Here is a 23,386-nt window from a genome sequence, read left to right on the forward strand (position 1 = left end):
TATAAGAATGACTATTCTGTTCATAGGTCTCACACTCTTCACTGCCCCACCTACAGTATTGACGATTATGGAATAACTAAATCTCCTCAAATGGGGGTCCCTGACCCTGAGACAACATCTTATCAAATGGTTGCCGGCGGCCTGATATCAATTGGGGGTGCACCGAAAAGGTTAAGAACCACTCTAATGTAATTAAAAAAAAGTCAACCAACGAACTAGATTCTTGTACCGGATCTCCTCTCTGGTAAACAAGAATACCCTGAAGACTCTGGCAGGAGCACTCATTCAAGGTACTACGACTATGCTTGCACCTCATGGTACCAAAGCACCTCAAAGGCGCTAAAAAAAACAAAATTACAAACATCACAAAACAAACTGGTCAGACTACTGCTTGACCTTACTCCTGGAACCCACCTCACCCCTGCCCACTTTGACAACCTAGGATGGCTTAGAGTAGATGACGGAGTACAGCAACTTGCAATGGGCCTGGTCTGCAAGATACACTACACGACCAAGGTACCCATGTACATGTCAAAATACTTCCCAAAGGTCAGTGAATACCACGACCACAACACCAGAGGGAGCTCCACAAATCATGTTAAACCCAGATTCGGCTCAAACAAGGGACTAAACACGTTTTGCAATTATGCCACATCAATGTGGAACGCCCTACCCACAGCTGTAAAGGAATGTGAATCACTACCCACTTTTAAAACCACTCTCAAGGAGCACCTACGGGAGACTGCAATTCGAAACTGGTCCCTGTAAATGTCCTAACCCAACCCCCTCCAATGTACAGTAAATGTCCTAACCCAGTAATACACGAGACCCTCTTCTTGGGACCAAATAAGGTTTTGTCGATAATCTAATGTACAGTTACCCCGCCTACCCATCCCCCACCCACCTCCAATGTACAGTTCCCACCTACCCAACCCCCACCTCCAATGTAGTTTCTTCGTCAAATGTATATTATACTTTTTTTTTTTTTTTTTTTTACTCTTTTTGTATCACAAACAGTACTGTATTTGTAAATCTGGTATGTCATAAATGTATAGATGTAGCAGTACTGTCTATCTGTATTTGATTGATTGATTGAAAATCTTATTAACAGATTGCAGAATGGGTACAATACAGTACGGCTCAATACACACCAGAGAAAGACTTTTGTCTTGTTTACATCAGGGTCCCCCATTTTCAATTCACAGTGAATTGATTTTTTTTTCAATTGTTATGAATTGGCGGTCAGCCCCCATTAAGTCGCATGCGCCCCAGTGGCCTAATGGATAAGGCACTGGCCTCCTAAGCCAGGGATTGTGGGTTCGAGTCCCATCTGGGGTGGCTCCTTTTTCGCTACGCGTGGCGGAGACTTAATAAACAACATTCACTCTCTTACCACCAATCACAGCGACAAATCTGGCGTTTGGTTTTTGTTCGTCTCCTGAAGAAACCCCGGCGGCAAAGTAACCAATCAGGAGCCGCTTCGCACAATTTCCACCAATAAGAAACGTGAGGATTCCTTGGTACTTTCTGTACTGTGTTTTTGTCTGAGCTTCCCGGCTGTTTGTACTGTCTTCCTCTTCTCTGCCTGCACGTCTGCTTCTGAACGAACGTTTTTTCTAACCTCTTAACAAAATATGTTTATTGAGAAGAGGTTGTGTCTCTTTGTTTTATTCAATGTGGCTGCGACCTTCGCAGCTGCTGACAGTAAGTAACGTTAACGTTAGACCAGCTTGCTAACTAAACGACATTTCTGTCGCAAATCTTTTCCTGATTGTATTTCAAGTAGCGGTCATTAGTCTGCACTTACAAGAAAAGAAGCATGTCGATGGATACAAATGTGCTTTAACTTTTATTTGTTATGATCTTAGCTGTAACCAATGTCTATACTCCACTCCAGTAGTAACAGACACACGGCTCCACTAGAGTAATACTTGTGGCGTAAGTACTAAGTAATATCGTCTGCTAGTCAGTCCAAGTCACGTGTCCAGGGTTGTCACTGTCTGTAAATAACCGTCCATGACTATTACATACATGATCTATTCCACATAACTACAAGGGCAAACCATGTTATTTGGCCTTACGTTTATCATTGTGATTGACTCTTTGCAGAGATGACAGCAGCCACTGTATATTGGGATCCTAGACTCAAGTCTGTGATATTGAAAGAGGGCGTGCTGGAGAAAGAAGGGGACGCGTATGGGTACCTCAATGACACCCTCTCCAGCACGGGCTGGGGTGTCCTGGAGATCCGTGCAGGATACGGGGAGACCCCGGTGGATGACGAAGTGACCTTCTTCCTGGCTGGGTACCTTGAAGGCTTCCTCTCCGCCCAGTAAGTGTATTCAGTATTCATACTATAGTCAAGTCAAGTGTTCCTTTATTAACACCCTGTTGAGGAAATTCAATAATAACAATAATGATAATAATAGAATGGTATGGTCAAGGCCAGATTAAAAGACTTCAGAGGCGCCTGGGCCAGATTCTTGTGGAGGCCCCCCCACACACACATACATGTGCACGCACGCACAGTGGCGTTTTTATATGTCACTTTAAAAAATATATAGAATATTTAGAAGTGGTGGGCTCTGAGGGCCAAGCTAAAGGGACTTTGATCACCCCTGCCCACTTTGACAACCTAGGATGGCTTAGAGTAGACGACAGAGTACAGCAACTTGCAATGGGCCTGGTCTGCAAGATACACTACACGACCAAGGTACCCATGTACATGTCAAAATACTTCCCAAAGGTCAGTGAATACCACGACCACAACACCAGAGGGAGCTCCACAAATCATGTTAAACCCAGATTCGGCTCAAACAAGGGACTAAACACGTTTTGCAATTATGCCACATCAATGTGGAACGCCCTACCCACAGCTGTAAAGGAATGTGAATCACTACCCACTTTTAAAACCACTCTCAAGAAGCACCTACGGGAGACTGCAATTCGAAACTGGCCCCTACAAATGTCCTAACCCAGTTGTACAGTAAAGACCAAGTATGGCTTTGTCAGTATTCCAATGTACAGTGTACAGTGTGTGTCCCCCCCTACCCAACCCCCCCCCCCACCTCCAATGTACAGACTCACCCACTCAACCCCACCCCACCTACCCAACCTCCTCCAATGTACAGTTTCTATGTATATACACTCTTTTTCTGGACACTTTTTGTATCACAAAGTACTGTATTTGCAAATCTGGTATGTCATAGATGTAGCAGTACTGTCTATCTGTATGTCGTGTGTGTCATATGATGAATTGAAAATGGGGGACCCTGATGTAAACAAGACGAAAGTCTTTTTCTGGTCTCCATCCCCAACACTTTGAGCGCCACTCACGGCTAATCTCGGGTTTACGATTGTGACGTTGAAAGCCACGTCACGGCTATTCTCGGAATTATTATTATTATAATTTTTTTTAGCGATCTGAAATCATATTGCATCACGCGAGCCTACCGTTGGAGATCCAGGGGCCGCCGGCGATCAGATGTGAAAAAAGTGCCCCCTATCGTCTCCCAGATGGTAAATCACCCTTTTGGAATGGACTCAATGAAAATGGATGGGGGAAAAAAATATTCCAGTCCACATTTTCCAGTCCACTGATGCAGCCGGAGTTACCAGAGTTCATTCTGGAGCCTCTGAGCCGCGGCGATCATGGGTTATACTGTACACACGTTGGATCAATATATACTTATCGATTTTTTCGAATGGTGATCAGGAATTGGAATATACCATTTGGATACCATCTGATGTCAGATAAGGAATCTATGTTATCAGTGTTAGGATAATCAGACTCGTTTTCATGGATATATAAGCGTTTCCACTATATGTGATATGGCTGTTTCACTGTAAAAGCCATGAGGAAATAATAGCAGCGATTATCAGCGCACGGCACGAGCGTGCGTGCGCACACATATACTATCGACCATCTAGCGTTTATTTGAAAAGATTCATAAATAGACCGACAAATGATAACGTTCTGGAATATTCCAGTAAAAGGCGATTATCATGGAATGTGTTGTTTTTTCTTCGAAACCGAGTGGTTTTCAAAATGCTATAAAAAGGAAATGAAGCAATAAAAACACAATCTGCTTTGCCAATGTTGACTGGAAAATGATTCTTTGATAAGCGATGGGCAGATTAGACACATAGCATAATTTAAAACATAGATTAGGCGATATTAACGTTACATGGGCCGTGGACCGTGGCATCAACGGGGTAAAAAGGAAAACACGGCCCGGCACTGAAAGTGTTAACAATTGTATGTATTGAGCTGTACTGTACTGTACCCATTCTGCAATCTGTTAATAAACTTTTCAATCAATCATGAAATGGGCCCTGGAGCGCGGCGCTACCCCCCCCCTCCTGCACCCAACGGTAAATAGCCACACACAGTCCACACAGACAGCTTCAATCGCGGGAGAAAGAAATATCAGATCAACGCAAGATTGGATATATAGAGTCCTTACCTGGTCTCTGATGTAATGCAAAAAAAGAATCCGGCGGGCGGGGTCAGTTGTCCAAGCCATCCCTACAAGCGCGTGTTTTGCCGGAGTGTTTAGGACCCGCCCCCACGCCGCAGCTCGGTAGAGAAAAGAAACGACACTGTTTCTAATGGAGTGCAATAGCGGCCGAGCCGCCGAAGGCGTTAGAGGGCGGTATAAGACCGTCTGCAATCTCAGACACACTCAGAACAGTATGCACAAGGTGCCCCGCTGAATTATGAATGGCAATAGCGAATAAAAGAAATACCATGAGAAAAACGTAGATCTACTGTACGTTTCCGGCACTCAACCGTCGGGCGACAGAAACGTAGTTCTATGTTAACGGCACCCAAAGGGTTAATGTTCTGTGAAACGGTCAGACCAGCATTTTGTAGACCACCAAAATGTCAATGCCACATTTCAAAATGCCACCTTTTTGCTTCTCTGTGTGAAAAGGGCTATAGTAGTAGCACACTGCACCAGAGTCTGTGCAGTGTTTAGTATTCCATAACATCATCATCATCATCATCATCACGAGAGACATCTTGGTAGGTAAACTACAGGTGGTTGTATATTCAAACAACAGGTGATCGTAGTTAAATGGCAATTGGAGCCAATGAGCTGTGTTTATGGCATTGTGCCATTTCCGTAGAAGATGCATAAGTACATTCACATTCTATTACTTAGCAGCACAAACGACAATCGGTATCATTGGAGAGCACTGCATGCAATGTACTGTAAAGCTGTCACATCCCATAATAGAAGTTTGATACTATTTCTAACAGGTAGGGTTGATAGAATATAAAGCAGGGTAGTTGTTTCAAGCTTTGAGCTCAGTGTAATTGTATTGCTGTCATTTCTCCCAACAGGCAGATGATTGACCACTATGCCAACATGTATCCTCAACTGATCCGTGACCCACATGTCTTAGGCCCGGTTAAGAGTTTTATGAAGTGAGTGAAATCTCTTTTTCCTCAGAGAGAGTAACCTGGCTTACACTGTGACTTGTTGACAGGGTACAGAAAGAGCATCTAAACCCTTTACCATCATCAAAACATCAATTTTTCTGTTTCCAGGAAGCAGGACACGTGGACCAGGGAGCAGGTGAAACTGAACAGGAGCTCAGATCCTCTGTGGAAACACACTGGGTTCATAGTGGCTCAGATAGATGGACTCCAGGCAGGAGTAGCACACTGGGCCAAGAAACAAGGGAAAGAGGTGTGTTAGTCTATTTAATGGAGTCTTAAATGATTGGTTCTAAAATGCAACCGATTCCAATAGGATTGCAGCCGGTCTTAGGGGGCTTTCACACCCGGGCTTGGATCCGAGTACACTTGACCCCAAAGGCCAGTTAGTTTGGTTAGTGTGAACACTGTACTCAGATCAACAAACAGTATTGAAAAGGTGGTCTCAAGTACGGTTCATGTGTACTCGAGGTACGGTTCACCATTGAACTCGAGTGTACTCGGGTTACGGAACAACATTATGATTGTGAAAGCTTGCCAGTGGGGGAGTGGAGAGAGAGAGGGGCGGGGGGCAATTGCACTCAGGCACGGTATGAAGCAGTCGTACCTAATGTGAAAACACCCTTAAAGGATTTTCCTGCTGGACAAAGTCATTCCAAATCAAAAAGGAAATGACAGCACCCTGCCCTGGTCCTCATCTTCAGTGAGTAGTGTAAAGGTTTGCTTGGTGACTGACCGTTGGTTAATCTAGTTTTCTTTCCCCACAGCCCCTGTCCCTGTTTGATGTCCAGTTCCTGAATGCAGTGGGAGACCTGTTGGATCTGATCCCGGCTCTTGTCCCCAGCTCCAATCCCCCCCTCAGAGACATCAAACTGCCAGGGATGGGCCACTGCTCCGCTCTCATCAAGGTCAGAGGTTATGCTTTTATCCACGGTCCTTCATCTGTGGAAGGCCAATATGAAATGTGTGATGCAGTTGGTGAAATAACCTCTATCTGAGAAAGTGCCCACAGACCCGTCTCACACCAGGGCGTTGCGTAACTGTTGGTCTCTAAAAGTGGAAGCTATCTAGCGGCTGTTTGGCAACATGCACAGCAGCACTTTTTGTGTAGCCGTATCTTTAGTGTAGTATGAAACAGCACTCATTCAGCCATAGACATATCCCCCCCGACACACCACAAACCGCCTAGGCCAGTCCTTCATGCCACCAGGCTCCACAACGTGATGCTGACTGCTGACTGCTGCCTGCTGACTGCTGACTGCTGACTGCTGACTGCTGACTGCTGACTGCTGACTGCTGACTGCTGACTGCTGACTGCTGACTGCTGACTGCTGCCTGCTGACTGCTGACTGCTGCCTGCTGACTGCTGACTGCTGCCTGCTGACTGCTGAAGGCTGACTGCTGACTGCTGCTAACCGCAGGAGAACCTGAGAACTGTTAGGACTATCTGACGTTTAATACTCAACACTGCATGGACTCTGGTGCACTGTGTGCTACTACGCTATGTACCGTGTATATTATCATCACTATTATTACTGCCATTCCACTATTATTACTGTGTTATTACTATGTTCTACTACAGTATGTAGCCATGTGTAATATGTTCTACTCCATGCTATTGTTACTATAATCTTTTCTGCCTGTACCCCCCCCCCCCCATCCCATGCTGCTATGACACCTGCATTAACCCCAAAGGAATTAATTAAGGAACACTTGACTTGATTTGACTAGCACTTTGCTTGTGGGTGTGTGATAGAAAGCATTGTCACATTTCAGAATTTCACTCGGAGACCCTCTTGACTCTTGAATTCTGACCCTAAGATGGCTGATTGTAAGAGGTTGTACAACAACACAGTATGTAGTGTGTATTCAATTGCTATTCCAGTAGTACTCAAATGAAGATGATCTGAAAGTACCTTTAGAATTAACAGATTTTTGTTATAGAAATGTAATGGCTCTGCTTTTCCCTGTCTCCCTGCTCAGATGCTGCCAGGCTTTGAGAACCTACTATTTGCCCATTCCAGCTGGTACACCTATGCTGCCACCATGCGCATCTATAAGCATTGGGACTTCCATGTCGCCGACCCCCACACAGCCACCGGCACCATGTCTTTCAGCAGCTACCCTGGTGACTGAGTTAACCCTGACCCCTAACCCCTAACCCTAACCCACCCAGACTGTCTTGATCACATTGGTCCTCATTCTCGAACGGACATACGTAAAATTTACCAAGGATTCCCTTCGTAACTCGATTTACGTACTTATTCGGCATTCTCGAAAGGCTTGGGGCTAGATCCATGGTGCAATTAGCACCGTGCAATCCATTCTTTGTGGATCTAGCCCTTGGTATTGTAAATTCTTTGTGGGATTTACGTAGGATTTACGTACTCGAAAAGGCAGTTGCAAGTCGGACAGACCGGTGTGCGCTCGTGGTTTCAACGGCTTTCTCTGGGGCAAGTCATTGGGGATTGACGATACTACAGACATCCGTGGAATGAAATTATTAAAAATGATAATTAATACCACAATATTTGTATAATTACATTTTGCATTTATAGTCCTGACTCAATGAGGCATCGTGAGCATTACACACACACTGCAAACTAAATAATTAATAACTAGACCGATCGCCACAGATATAGCTGCTGTACTGTATAGTGGAATATACTGTATTAATATGCCATATACTGTCTTCTTTTCTTTTTATCCACTTTTTCTCCTTATTTTCTATTTTTCTCCCATCCCAATTTTGTTTTTCCAATTCTCCCCTCCCCTGTCTTGAACGTTGCTAGACTATGCCTCCCACTGGTCGGCTGTAGTGAGGATAGAAGCCTTGCATCACGTGTCCCCTCCGGTACACGAGTAGGCAGCCTGTCGCATCTTTTCACCGCAACAGCTCGAACTCTCAGCGGCGAGGAGTAACGCGTGGGAGGCTCACGCTGCCCCCGATACTTCCTGTTTCCGCCGTACCGGCGTCACCCAACCGACCTGTAGGAGTCGCTGTCCACAACGTCCAATCCCCACCCACCTGCTTTCCCACCCTCTAACACTGCCAATTGTGTTAGTATGACGGCCGGCCAAGCCGGTAGCAACGCCGAGAGCTGGGCTCAATACCAGCATATCCTGCGTTAGTGGCGAGCGCCTTTCCCACTGCGCCACCTAGCCGCCATATACTGTCTTCTTTTCTATGATATTATTTATTGTTGGTTTGATATTCCTTCCATTGCTAAACTAAATAAATGCGTCAGTGAGGCAGCCTCAGCGCACGAGCACACACACACACACACACACACACGTACTGTATATATATGTGCGAAATTAATCGTTCCAGCAGTAGCCCTCTATTATTCTAATGACTTGTTTTATTATAGTATTATAGTATTATAGTAGTACGTCCTACTGTAGAACATGACATATTAGCATGACATCTCATTGTAATGTCAATAATGAAAGACTGCGCGATTAGCTCTTGACAAGCGTATGAAATATTTACCAAGATACGTACCAAGGCATGAGGACCATTGTCTTTCAACAGCTACCCTCAGGGGTAAGACCGTCAGGGCTTTATTTAGGGATGCACCGATAACCCATACTGGTGGTAGTGGATATCAAATAAGACAAGATGAAGTAAGATAAATGTTAATGTCCTCAAGGGGGAAATTGTCTTGGGCAAAGTGCTCCACAGGGTTAAAAACAGTAGGATACACAAAACAATACAAAAGAACAATAGGGTGCGGCTAAGTGGCGCAGTGGGCAAGGTGCTCACCACTAACGCAGGAGATGCTGGGTTTGAGCCCAGCTCTCGCCGTTGCTTCCGGCTTGGCTGGTCGTTCATACTAATACAATTGGCAGTATTAGGGGGTGGGAAAGCCGGTGGGTGGGGATCGGACGTTGTGGACAGCGACTCCTACAGGTCGGTTGGTGCGCCTGTACAGCAGAATCAGGAAACAACTGAGGCAGCGTGAGCCTCCCACGCGTTACTCCTCGTCGCTCAGAGATCGCACTGTTCAGGTGAAAAGATGCGACGGCTGCCTCCTCGTGTATTGATTGATTGATTGAAAACTTTATTAACAGATTGCAGAATGGGTACAGTACAGCTCAATACATACAATTGTTAAGGGGATGCAGACCAGAGAAGGACTTTCGTCTTGTTTACATCAGGGTCCCCCATTTTCAATTCATCATAACATATATGACACACACGACATACAGATAAGACAGTACTGCTACATCTATACATTTATGACATACCAGATTTGCAAATACAGTACTGTTTGTGATACAAAAAGAGTCCAGAAAAGAGAGTATATACATTTGACATAGAAACTGTACATTGGAGGAGGTTGGGTAGGTGGGGTGGGTTTGGGTGGGGGGGGGGGGGACTCTGTACATTGGAGGTGGTTGGGTGGGGGGGGGGGTTGGGTAGGAGGGGTGGGTCGGGGACACTGTACAAGCAAAACTGTACATTGGAATATTGACAACCATTCTTGGTAATTTACTGTACATTGGAGGGGGTTGGGTTAGGACATTTACAGGGGCCAGTTTCGAATTGCAGTCTCTCGTACCGGAGGGGACACGTGATGCAAGGCTTCGTCCACATTGCAGCCGACCAGTGGGAGGCATGGTCTAACAACGTTCGAGACAGGGGAGGGTAGAATTGGGTAATACAAAATTGGGATGGGAGAAAAATAGAAAATGGGGAGAAAAAGTAGATCCAAAAAAAAATAAGAACAATAGGTGGGTTTCTTGATTGTAAACATACCATGTTCGAGTTGCCTCCCAACCAGTGCTGATCTGCGGCACAAAAAAAGTACAATGGCGCTCTATGGAGAAATCATGGCACTCCTCTGTTTAAAAATTGTTGTCAGCATGGCTCCGAGTGTGACTCTTTCATATAGTTAGCTTGGGCATGGATTGATTGCTTAGTTCTAATAAATGCAAATATATTATAGTTTGCCCTGTTGTTCTGACCAGGATTATGTTCCTTTCTGCCCCGTGGATGTGCGTGCCTAGTGCCTACGGTGCACACAAAGTAGATTTCAGTGAGCCTCAGTCAGCTTGTACAGACAGGAGCTTGGCCCCACTGACTTTGCATTGTTTTGTGGCTAAGTATCCAGAGCTAGTATGAGGAATAGCATGGATTGTGCTGAGAAAGGACTCTACCAATCAACATCATTGTTGGTAAGCAAGAAATAGGACTAGGGTTCAGAAGAATCTGAACTATCCCTTTAAAATAGGGTATTGATAGGGCGGCTATGTGGCGTAGTGGGCAAGGCGCTCGCCACGAAATCTGGAGACGCTGGGCTCGCCTGTTCGAGCCCAGCGCTCCACATTTGCTTTCAGTTTAGCTGGTCGTCCGTACTAATACACATTGGCCGTATTAGGGGGTGGGAAACTGAAGGGTGGGGATCGGGCGTTGTGGACAGCGACTCCTACAGGTCGGTTGGTGCGCCTGCGCAGTAGAATCAGGAAGTGTCGGGGGCAGCGTGAGCCTCCCACGCGTTACTCCTCGCCACTGAGAGATCGAGCTGTGCAGGTGAAAAGATGCGACTGCTGTTACCTCAAGTACCGGAGGGGACTTGTGCTATGTATGACTTAGTCCACATTGCAGCCGGCTTGTGGGAGGCAAGAAACAGCGTTCGTGACAGGGGAGGGTTGAATTGGATGATACGAAATTGGGATGGGAGAAAATATAGAAAATGGGAGAAAAAGTGGATCAAAAACAAAAAATAGGGTATTGGTATCGGGAGACTTCTGACATGTCAGAAATCTAAGCAAAGCCACTCGACTTTCTGGATTTTTGACACATATTAACCCATTCTCCGCCATTCACGTGTTAAGGCGGGTTTCTCCGCCATGCGTTGTCTGCCAATAACTCCGTAAGGCGTTTTTAGATCAATATTTCATATTTCCCTCACAGAGCCTTGTCTGATGCTGTGGGACTCGGCACAACTCTGCAACGCTTCAATACCGCCACCTGGTGGCCGATCGGCGAGTTGCCAAACCGGAAGTGCCCATTGTAGCTGGGTCCGTCCCCTATTTTCGTCCGGCCACTCGGTGATCGTCCCGGGGCTCAATACAGACACCGTCGATATGGATCTTTGCCATAACTCAATAATCAACATGATTTGGACGTGTATTAGTAATATACAAACCGGAAATGGATCGCATCGATCAACATCCCATAATTGGGATCTGTTTGCTCCACTCTCATCGCCCAACGGTACGAGGAGACTGACGTGAGTTTCAGCGTTTTTTCTTTATCATTTTCGATACAAACTGCTCTGATCAATATATCACCCATACTACATAAATCATTTAACGTCGGTCATTGAATTATAAACGACCCCCCCCCCCCCCGTTCACCCGCAGATGACCAGTCATGACGTTTAGGACCATGTACAGTTGAAATTTTTAATATAACGTTGATCGGTATCAAACTGCATTTGATCATCTAATATATGCATTTATGCCTATATCTCACGTTCTATGAAATACTGCAGAAAACGATAAAAACATATTTATACTCTAGACGGTATTTTAGTATGAATGTGTGAATGAAAAAGTAAAACGTTCCTACATCCTGAACGATAGATAATTGATGTTGAATGGGCCATAGTAATGTCAATTTAGCAATACAATTTAAAAAGTTATAGCCCTGCAAAGAAGGTGAACATCTCCATAGACAAATAGCGCTGGCAGAGGATGGATATAAGCCCGGCAGAGAATGGGTTAACTAAGATGTTGGATATCTCTAAGGGAGAAAATTAATCGTATCTCAAATAATATTTGTCTAATGACGTCAAACGAATGGTCTAAGTCTGTACTGTTCACTTAAAATTGGTATTGCTACGTCCCTAGCCTCATTATTATTATATTATAACAGCCAACATCTCAGGTTTTTGATGATAATGGGATTTGTGGAATAAACTAGGGATGTCCATCAGGGTTTGTCTCTTCTCTCTTCTAAGAACATTTTGGATTATTACCATGAGGTAACTGAGAATCTTCTGGGAGATTGTAAACTGACTATGATTCAAACAGTGCTCACATGGCTATGGATTTGCATGCTGTCTTGTTTCATCATTTTCCGTTAAAGGAAAACTCCAACATTTTGGGAAATTAGCTTATTTGCCATCTACCCTGGAGTTAGACAAGAAGATACATACCTTTTTCTTCTCTGTGCATGCAGTGTTAATTTTAACTAAAATGATGACGAAAGATGTTCGTCAACAAAGGTTTTTTTCATGACAACAACGAGACGTGACGTCACGTTATTGAAGACCATGTCACGCTAACGAGACTAAATAGTTTATTAAATATCGTTGACCACAACTGAGGACACAAAAATGTAATTTACAAAAACCAGGACGAAATTTCTCTTCATGTATGTTGATATTGTTGACTAAAACAAGACGAGACAAAATAATTATAACTTTTCTTAATGCCATCGTCCCGAGTAGAGCAGTGTGACGGGAGCTCTGTTATTAGCATTAGCTGAAGAGCTATTTGAAAAGCTAGTTTTAGCTTTAACATTACCTTGGCTAAAGTTGGGACTATTCATAATCCAGCTGGAGACCTGCAAGCAAAGTACAGCAAGTTGGCAAAGGAGTATTCCAAGGTAAATCACTTTTTCACCAGTAACGTTACATTGTTTCCATCTAGCTCACGCTAACTGGCTAACCTAGCTCACGCTAATGTGGCTAACTGATCGACCTCTCGCACACAATTAATGACATGTTGCGGACAGCCATACCGGTGACAATGTTTAGCTTTTAGTGCCAAATGATAAGAGTCTGAGGCGGAGTCTCAAAAGAGAATGTTGAATATTTATTGTGCATTAAAAATCACAACAGAGCCTCTGCTACTACAGTAGCTAACCTAAACTGAGCCTTCTGGAAGCAAGTGCAACAAAGGTATAATGTCTGTGTGGAACCAATGTGCCAACAACCTTTCCGTGGGTGAAGCATAGTTGTCATTTAATGATACTAATACTAATCTATACAATCACCTGTTGTTGAATAAATACCATTACTTTCTAGTTATTACTAAAAAACAGTATATATAAAACAGCTGTAAAAAAAGAAAAGAAAAAAAAAGTTTTATAATTTATATAATATAATTTCTTTTTTTTAGTACATTAACTAAAAATAGACAAAAATGTCATACGTTTTCGTCGACAAAATCTTGACTAAAACAAAAAAGACAAAATTGAGACAAAAACTGACTAAGACTAAAATGCTCAGACATTTAGTTGACTAAAACGGACTAAACGAAAAATAAATGAAGATGAAGATCAAATGAAAATAGCTGCCAAAATTAACACTGTGTGCATGCAGTAGGAGTAGGAAGACGATGAAAAAAAAAATTACCAATAGGACAAAACGACCCCAGTGGTTTATTTCATGCCATTAGGGTTAGGGTTACCCAGACAGAAAGATTAGGAGAAGGTAAAATCTCATCCCTGTGCCCGTGCCCACCCCAACACTTGCTCAGTGTTGGGGAACAGTCCCCTAACCTAACCCTAACCCCAACCCTAACACAAATGGGAATATAAGGGGTTACAATTCGGAAATCTTTGGAATCTTTGATAGATATGTTGAATTAGGTTCATAGTGGTATTCATAAAAAAATTATTGGAACGAAATATTACAAATTACGTTTTTTTATGACCTTGAACGTGATGCAATCTTTTCATGCACTGATGTGCCAACTCTGTCAGTTACCTAACAAGGCAGAAGGGTTAAAAGAGTCATGTCAAATACAGAAGTTGTGTCTCATCAGCTCATCGACCAACACCCATCTGACTCTCTCTCTCTCTCTCTCTCTCTCTCTCTCTCTCTCTCTCTCTCTCTCTCTCTCTCTCTCTCTCTCTCTCTCTCTCTCTCTCTTAGGTTTCCTGGTGTCTCTAGATGACTTCTACCTGTTGGGCAGTGGTCTAATGCTGACCCAGACCACCAACAATGTCTTTAACACCTCTCTCTTTGCCCACATCACCCCCCAAAGCCTGCTGGCCTGGCAGAGGGTGAGGCTGGCAAACAGCCTGGCACATACGGGCGAGGATTGGGCCAAAACCTTCTCCATGCACAACTCTGGTGAGTAGAGGACAACGGCAAATAGAGTAGTAGAGGTGAAGAGAAAATATTGTAGCGGAGTAGAGAATAGAAAATAGTGTAGTAGAGTAGAAGAGTAAAGGAGAACAGAAAATAGATGAATAGAGCAGAATATAGAATAGTATAGTAGGGTAGAATAGAAAATAGTATAGTATAGTAGAGTAGTAGAGTAGAGCAGAATAGAAAATAGTATAGTAGGGCCAGTATGTAGCCAATAATCCTCTCCTTGCACAAGTTGGAGCAAAGTGTACAATTATAGGCAAGCTTGAAATAAGGCTTTTTGTGACAGTGAGTTTTCCATTTTTGAAGGCTCGTCCACCGCTTACCTCAGCAGTGCATGTGTGCCACACAACGTCTTGCTTTTCATTTAGTCACCCATGTTAACAGGTTAGAGCAGCCACACAGTGACCATGTTAACAGGTTAGAGCAGCCACACAGTGACCATGTTAACAGGTTAGAGCAGCTACACAGTGACCATGTTAACAGGTTAGAGCAGCCACACAGTGACCATGTTAACAGGTTAGAGCAGCTACACAGTGACCATGTTAACAGGTTAGAGCAGCTACACAGTGACCATGTTAACAGGTTAGAGCAGCTACACAGTGACCATGTTAACAGGTTAGAGCAGCTACACAGTGACCATGTTAACAGGTTAGAACAGCCACACAGTGACCATGTTAACAGGTTAGAGCAGCCACACAGTGACCATGTTAACAGGTTAGAGCAGCCACACAGTGACCATGTTAACAGGTTAGAACAGTGACCATGTTAACAGGTTAGAGCAGCCACACAGTGACCATGTTAACAGGTTAGAACAGCCACACAGTGACCATGTTAACAGGTTAGAGCAGCCACACAGTGACCATGTTAACATGTTAGAACAGTGACCATGTTAACTGGTTAGAGCAGCCACACAGTGACCATGTTAACAGGTTAGAACAGTGACCATGTTAACAGGTTAGAGCAGTGACCATGTTAACAGGTTAGAGCAGCTACACAGTGACCATGTTAACAGGTTAGAGCAGCTACACAGTGACCATGTTAACAGGTTAGAGCAGCTACACAGTGACCATGTTAACAGGTTAGAGCAGCTACACAGTGACCATGTTAACAGGTTAGAGCAGCTACACAGTGACCATGTTAACAGGTTAGAGCAGCTACACAGTGACCATGTTAACAGGTTAGAGCAGCTACACAGTGACCATGTTAACAGATCAGAGCAGCTACACAGTGACCATGTTAACAGGTTAGAGCAGCTACATAGCCCATGTTAACAGGTCAGAGCAGCTACACAGCCCATGTTAACAGGTCAGAGCAGCTACACAGTGACCATGTTAACAGGTTAGAGCAGCTACACAGTGACCATGTTAACAGATTAGAGAAGCTACACAGCCCATGTTAACAGGTCAGAGCAGCTACACAGCCCATGTTAACAGGTCAGAGCAGCTACACAGTGACCATGTTAACAGGTCAGAGCAGCTACATAGTGGCCATGTTAACAGGTCAGAGCAGCTACATAGTGACCATGTTAACAGGTTAGAGCAGCTACACAGTGACCATGTTAACAGGTTAGAGCAGCTACACAGTGACCATGTTAACAGGTCAGAGCAGCTACACAGTGACCATGTTAACAGATTAGAGAAGCTACACAGCCCATGTTAACAGGTCAGAGCAGCTACACAGCCCATGTTAACTCTTTAATTGCCAAACCCAAGATAAGTTGGGTTAACTCGACATGTGTTGGCTGCCAGACCCGAGATATCTCGGGTTTTGGTCATTTATTCTTTTATTCAATATTTTTATTCATTATTCATCCAGGGACCTTGGTGTTACCATAGGGAATGAGTCTGAGATCGCCAAAGTGCAATACCGGCCACATCCAGCTAGGCGGCGATATCAAGCACCCTTTGAAACCTTATATCTTGGCCTGTGCAACGGTCAAATGTCACCGGGTGCAGTTTTCTGGGTCGGGCCAGTCGAGCAGTTCTCCCGGTTCCATTAAAGCGCATCAAATATCCCTGATCCATATGTTGTGGTGGGTTATGCCGTGGCCCAAATGGACATCGGATGTACCAGATGGCGATCAAACAATTGGAATATTATTTTTGGAATACTCCCGATCACAGGTCCCGATCTGACGTAAATTTTAGCTTGATCGTGCAATGCTTTTATACCGATCGAGCTGATTTTTTGTTTTTAGTGTTCAATACGAATGCCATTACTGGCAATCAAATAATCAGAAACGACCCCCCCTCCTTTCATGCATTCATGATGGAACACAATACCTATTATATAGATTTGATTTGGGAATAGTAGCGTGTCCAGGCAAGAAACGGCAACGATTATAGTAGGATTCATATGAGGCTATAACACAGCCTTTCGGGAATGACCCCAGACCACTCTAAAACCATACTTGTATTCACCACGGTATAACACGGGAACGTATGGATGAAAAAAATTATTCTTTTTCACATACTGAACGATAGATAGTTGATGTCAAATGGGCCATAGTATTGTATCCATAGCTATAATATAGAATACAGTTATAGCTCTACAAACAAGGTGACGCACTCCTATCTTTTAAAGCGTGGCATTGCTACGACGGGCCCGTCTAATAGCTGGCGCTGAATGAGTTAACAGGTTAGAGCAGCTACACAGTGACCATGTTAACAGGTTAGAGCAGCTACACAGTGACCATGTTAACAGGTTAGAGCAGCTACACAGCCCATGTTATACAGCAGCAGCTTGTCATCCTAGAGATTCTGTGTCAAACCTATTTTTTTGCGTGAGATGTGAGGTACTCAATAGACAGTGAAATTGCTCTGTCGATAACGCTGTCTGTGTGGACAGCATCACACTGAAGTTCAGCGAGGCAGCAGTTCAGCGAGGCAGCAGTTCAGCGAGGCAGCCGTTGTGCTGGCGGTGTGGGTCGGCAGGTCAAACCTATCATGTTGCCATGTTGCATATTCATAGATCCTTTCATTCTCAATGAGAGTAAATTGTAAATTGTAGAGATGCTGCTAAGCCATTTTCAGTAGTTTATTGAACAGTTGGTTGGAAAAAACACATTTATAATTTTATACAAATTGCATTTCTTCTTTCCCGCTCCTTTTCATCTGTCTGTCTGTTTGTTTCTTTCCTCAGGCACTTATAACAACCAGTACATGGTGGTGGACAGGAGCAAAGTGAAGCTGGGCCACAGCGTTGAGGACGGCGCTCTGACCGTGGTGGAGCAGATCCCTGGGCTGGTGGAGTACTCAGACCAGAGCCAGGCCTTGCGCAGTGGTAAGAGACTCAGACCAGAGCCAGGCCCTGCTCAGTGGTAAGAGACTCAGACCAGAGCCAGGCCCTGCTCAGTGGTAAGTACTTAGACCAGAGCCAGGCCCTGTGCAGTGGTAAGTACTTAGACCAGAGCCAGGCCCTGCTCAGTGGTAACTAAGTACTTAGACCAGAGCCAGGCCCTGCTCAGTGGTAAGTACTTAGACCAGAGCCAGGCCCTGCTCAGTGGTAAGTACTTAGACCAGAGCCAGGCCCTGCTCAGTGGTAAGAGACTCAGACCAGAGCCAGGCCCTGCTCAGTGGTAAGAGACTTAGACCAGAGCCAGGCCCTGCTCAGTGGTAAGTACTTAGACCAGAGCCAGGCCCTGCTCAGTGGTAAGTACTTAGACCAGAGCCCTGCTCAGTGGTAAGTACTTAGACCAGAGCCAGGCCCTGCTCAGTGGTAAGAGACTCAGACCAATACCAGGCCCTGCTCAGTGGTAAGTACTCAGACCAGAGCCAGGCCCTGCTCAGTGGTAAGTACTTAGACCAGAGCCAGGCCCTGCTCAGTGGTAAGAGACTCAGACCAGAGCCAGGCCCTGCTCAGTGGTAAGAGACTCAGACCAGAGCCAGGCCCTGCTCAGTGGTAAGAGACTCAGACCAGAGCCAGGCCCTGTGCAGTGGTAAGTACTTAGACCAGAGCCAGGCCCTGCTCAGTGGTAAGTACTTAGACCAGAGCCAGGCCCTGCTCAGTGGTAAGTACTTAGACCAGAGCCAGGCCCTGCTCAGTGGTAAGAGACTCAGACCAGAGCCAGGCCCTGCTCAGTGGTAAGTACTCAGACCAGAGCCAGGCCCTGTGCAGTGGTAAGAGACTCAGACCAGAGCCAGGCCCTGCTCAGTGGTAAGAGACTCAGACCAGAACCAGGCCCTGCTCAGTGGTAAGTACTCAGACCAGAGCCAGGCCCTGCTCAGGCTGCGGTTAGACTGACTGATGTTTTCGTTTAGTTTTCAGATGAGTTTAGCTTTTCCAGGTCGCAACGTAGCGGTAGGCGAGTCACACTTTCGTTTTGTCACCTGAGCACAGTGATGTAGTACACTGCCAAAGCAGTAGGTGGCAGTAGGTGGCGAACATGAAGGCAATTTTCAACCAATCAGAACTTGAATGTGCCAATACACTTCCTGCAAAGAAAATGTCAACAAGCCGCCATCTTTAAATGCCTATTTACCCAATGCAGCACTTATTTTTCAGCAAAAGTGTAATAAAAGTGCAATAAACAAAACGGATACATTCACTGTGTGTTCTGCCTCTCATTTGTTGATGAAACAAAACTAACATCAACACAAGTGACCACCAAGAGCGGATAGTTTAGTCTCAAAAAAGATCTGCGATGTTGTTAGCTACATTGTTAGCTACATGCTAACGTGAATGGAATATGCCAGTATAACAGTATAGCATTGTGGCTAGCAGCTAACATTTAGCTCACGTTAACCAGCCAGCACCAAACTGATGATATCGGGAGCTATCAGTAGCTAGATAACATTAGAGACAACGCCTTGTGTATTAAACAAAAGTGAATAGATGACTGGGCCATTTTGTTTAATGCTTGTTAAGATTGAAAGAGGAGCTTGAGCTAACAGGGTCTGATAGCTAACGCTAGCTCACGTTAGCCAGCTGCTCATGCAATTGGTAATGCTAGCAGAATGAATGGATGTAAACTTTATTTAACATATCGCAGAATGGGTACAATACAATACGGCTCAATACAAACAATTCACTTTAACTGCCACACACGAGATATCTCGGGTTTATTTTTATGTGGTTCACGTGATTTCTCGGAATTATTATAATTTTTCTTTTTTAGCGATCTGAAATCATATTGCATCACGCGAGCCTACCCGAGTATACACGAGCTCCGCCGGAGAGCATATGTGGAAAAAAGCGCCCCCTATCGTCTTTCAGATGACATAAGGGATTTTGGAATGGACTCAATGAAAATGGATGGGGAAAAAAATCCGGTACTCCACATTTTCCAGTTCACTGATCCAGCCGGGGTTACCACAGTTCATTCTGGAGACTCTGAGACCCGCTGATCATGGAGTTCTACTGTATCGCGTTGGATCCATACACTTATCGATTTTTCCGAATGGTGATCAGGAATTGGAATATACCAGTTGGATACCATCTGATGTCAGGTAAGGACTCTATGTTATCAGTGTTAGGATAATCAGACTAATTTTGATGAAGTTATAAGCTGTTTTGTGAAATGGACTCTTTCGGTTTCACTGTAAAAGTCCGAGAGGAAATCAACGCGGCGATTATCCGTGCGCGGCCCGAATGTGCTTGCGTGCACGTATAATATTGATCATCTAGCGTTTATTTGAAAACGATTCATAAAAAGGCCGACGAATATCAACGTTGTGGAATATTCCAGTAAAAGACGATTTTCATAGAATGGTCCAGAATGGGCTGTTTTTTATCTGAAAACTGGTGCTTTTCTAAATGCTCTAAAACGGAAATGACGCGATAAAAAAACCAATCTGCCTCCACAGCACTGACTGGAAAATAGTCTTTGATAATGCGATGGGCAGATTAGACACATAGCCATAATTTAAAACATAGATTAGGCGATATTAACGTTAACATTGGCGCCGATGGTGGCATTCAGGGGGTAAAAAGGAAAACCCGGCGTGGCACTCAAAGTGTTAAGGGAATGCAGACTGTTGTAGCTTGGACTGGGGTCCTTGTAACAATAACTTGACAACACATGGTAGCTGCAGTTATAGCTCTGTTGTCACCGGACATTGGTGAGAGCACGCAGATGTGGGTATCTACTGCGCAGGGACGTGCACAGGACTTTAGAGGGGCAGGTGCTCAAAGGCTGAAAAGGGCACTACACTTGTGCGTATATATTAAGCGAGCGCGATTTTCAAGTGCCCTTTTCGGGCGGGGGGCCCCCTTTTTATGCTTTTTGGGGGGTTTTGGTGATCAAATATTGAACTATAATAATCAGTGCAGGAGCTCACTTATCCTTGAAAGACACTTTTATCACTGACTTAAAAGGCCCATACATCTCCATAAATGTTCAGGGGGGAGGGAATAAGTGCTTACCCTACAGACCCCAAGAAGTGCTGTATATTCTGTATTGTTTAATATAAATGCATTTTTTATTCCAATCCCGATTTGTATTTGAGATTCCCAAATCCCATCGGACTTGACTTCTTTGTGTCCCTCAATGAGTGTAATACCAGCATTCAACAGCGGTTTCTATCATGATCATCATCACCACCCACGCTGTAACTGAGGGGTTACAAAACCCTGACTGTATTAAAGATTGTGATATATTAAACCACTGCTAGTTATGTACTTTAATTACTGGCCAAACAGTACATCAAATATTGATGGTGAACACTCACAAGAACACGGCATTGACACAGAAATTCTATTGGAGGGTAATTTATTATTATTAGGCAACGTTAGGTTACAGATTGAGAATTAGGGTCGCGCTTGTATGGCGAAGAATATACGTAAAGTCAGTCAAGAGCATAAGTCACTAAGAATAGTAGGAATCCTATGATGGGTCTAAGCTGACGCCACCTGTTGTATAGTAGCAATTATATAGGGCAACACCGGTACCAACTGGAGACAATGGGTTCCCTCCGGGGTGTAAGGCATGGAGGGTAGAGGAATGTTCGGGTACTCCGTCTGAGTCAACGAGGAATAAAGAGGCTCCAGGTACAGGAGTCGGTGCTTGTACTCCCTTGATCAGCAGACAAAAGCAATAGTTGTAATCCAAGATGCTCGACAGCATTGACGACAGCTAGCCAGCCCCTTCCACGAGGCAGGCCCGAGTGGTAATCCTCACGAGGTTAAATCCCAAACGATAGTGGAAATCAACGGTGCTCTTCTCCGGTAGTCACGGTCCCAAAGCAATATAATCCAACCAGGAATGGTTCTGCAATCGCCGATTCCGATTCTCCTGTGCACTATACTTCACATTAAACTAGGTCGAACTTGACGTTACTTCACTAAACTCTGACACTTTTACTATTCTATTCGCACATGTTCTAAACGCACGGTTGCTCACTTCAATGTTACCGAACTTGTCACACTGCTGCTTTAGACGAACTGAATGAACCACTGCTGGGCACACCTGCACCAGCATATATACTTAAGTGGCAATCTAGTACCAAACCTCAGTTCTTGTCTGGTATCACTACACTGCCTCTGGGCATGTTCTGACATGCCTGAAACTCGCCCATTGCACCTGTCTGAGTGCGAGACTGCCTGGAGCCTTCGTCAGGGGGCATTATTCATAGGGAAAGTGAATGTTACTATGATTTACACGCAGGCTTAAAGGGATATACCGTGTATATATAAAATAATATACAAAGTATATAAAACAATAAATGCAGATTCTCAACTTTAATCTGGCCCTTCACAACAGCCGCCTCCTAATTAGTCCGCACCTAATTAGTTAAGGGAGACAGATTAATAGTCCAGTCAACTGCTCAATCTCTGTTGTGAGGAGTAAGGCAATCTACAAAGTCAGTGGGTCATGATCGTCATCAGGGGAGTCAGGGAGCCTCGGCAACTCTATCAGCCTCGCCACGGGTCGGGTGTAAGTCCGCCCTTGGACAATAACTTCTGCCGCTCTGACCTTCCCGTCAGCACCAGTGATCACTTTGCTTACGCGGCCGGCCGGCCACATAGCTCGGGGTAGTGACTGGTCTATGATCATAACGACTGTGTCCACTTTTAAGTTGTCCCTGTCCTTGACCCGCTTCTGACGGGCTGGAAGGGATGGTAGGGAGCTTAGGAGGAAACGGGCCTTAGACTGGTTGATCTGTGCTTGGCTGTGTCTCCACATCCTCCGTCTGTTCCTCTTGTTCGGTCTGTACCCCGTCTGAGGAGGGGCCGGTTCCGGCCGCCCCATCAAGAAGTCGTTTGGGGTGCTGGGTTCGAGGTCAGCTACGTCGCTTGGAGCGCAGCTGAGGGGGGTGGAGTTCGGAACTCCCTCTTCTTGGGCCCACGGTTCTCTCACAGGCCTCTCGTCTAATGTCAATAGCCTCTCAACTGGCTGTACGAGAGAGTGGCCTGTGTCGCTCACCTTTGTGTGCAGGCAGCGTGTAGACGTGGGTTGACTGTCAAGTCTGTAGAGGGGGCCCTGGAGCGTCCACCCCAGTCGGGTCTGAACCGCGACTGGGCATCCTTTGGGTCCGATGTGGGCCGCCTCAATTGGGAGAATGAGGTCCGCGTGGTCGGAGCCTATGAGCAGGGTCGGTGTGGCGCCGTCGATAAGCGGTATAGGTAGTCTGCGTAGGTGCGCGTACTTCGCCATCAGCTGTGGGATAGGGTAGTTGTACCGTGACAGGCCTATGTCGTGGCTGGTGAAGGCGGTAGTGATGCTATACTGCTTCTCTGGTTGCTCGACCGCTGCTATCGTGAAGGAGACATTTTCACCCTTTATGGTCTTCCGGTCTCTTCTAATGGTACGGATTGTCATTGTTTCTTTGGCACCCCGCAGGCCCAACTGGGCTGCGGCGGAAGCGAGGAGGAGAGTCTTTTCAGA

At 45.1% G+C, this 23,386-nt stretch overlaps 1 protein-coding gene across 1 annotated transcript in view; it reads left to right on the forward strand.

The window, feature by feature from the left end:
- Window positions 1–1,565: 1,565 nt before the first annotated feature.
- plbd1a (phospholipase B domain containing 1a) overlaps window positions 1,566–23,386 on the forward strand; it is a 31,250-nt gene continuing 9,429 nt past the window's right edge. The window contains exons 1-8 of the mRNA XM_084328547.1: window positions 1,566–1,704; window positions 2,110–2,332; window positions 5,351–5,434; window positions 5,558–5,699; window positions 6,214–6,354; window positions 7,430–7,574; window positions 14,341–14,541; window positions 17,704–17,844. Coding sequence (XP_084184673.1) covers window positions 1,635–1,704; window positions 2,110–2,332; window positions 5,351–5,434; window positions 5,558–5,699; window positions 6,214–6,354; window positions 7,430–7,574; window positions 14,341–14,541; window positions 17,704–17,844 — 1,147 coding nt within the window. The 5' untranslated portion in view covers window positions 1,566–1,634. The remainder of the gene's footprint in view (window positions 1,705–2,109; window positions 2,333–5,350; window positions 5,435–5,557; window positions 5,700–6,213; window positions 6,355–7,429; window positions 7,575–14,340; window positions 14,542–17,703; window positions 17,845–23,386) is intronic.

This window comes from Notolepis coatsorum (genome assembly GCF_963971535.1).
Source record: "Notolepis coatsorum genome assembly, chromosome: 14".
Classification (NCBI taxonomy): Eukaryota; Metazoa; Chordata; class Actinopteri; order Aulopiformes; family Paralepididae; genus Notolepis; species Notolepis coatsorum.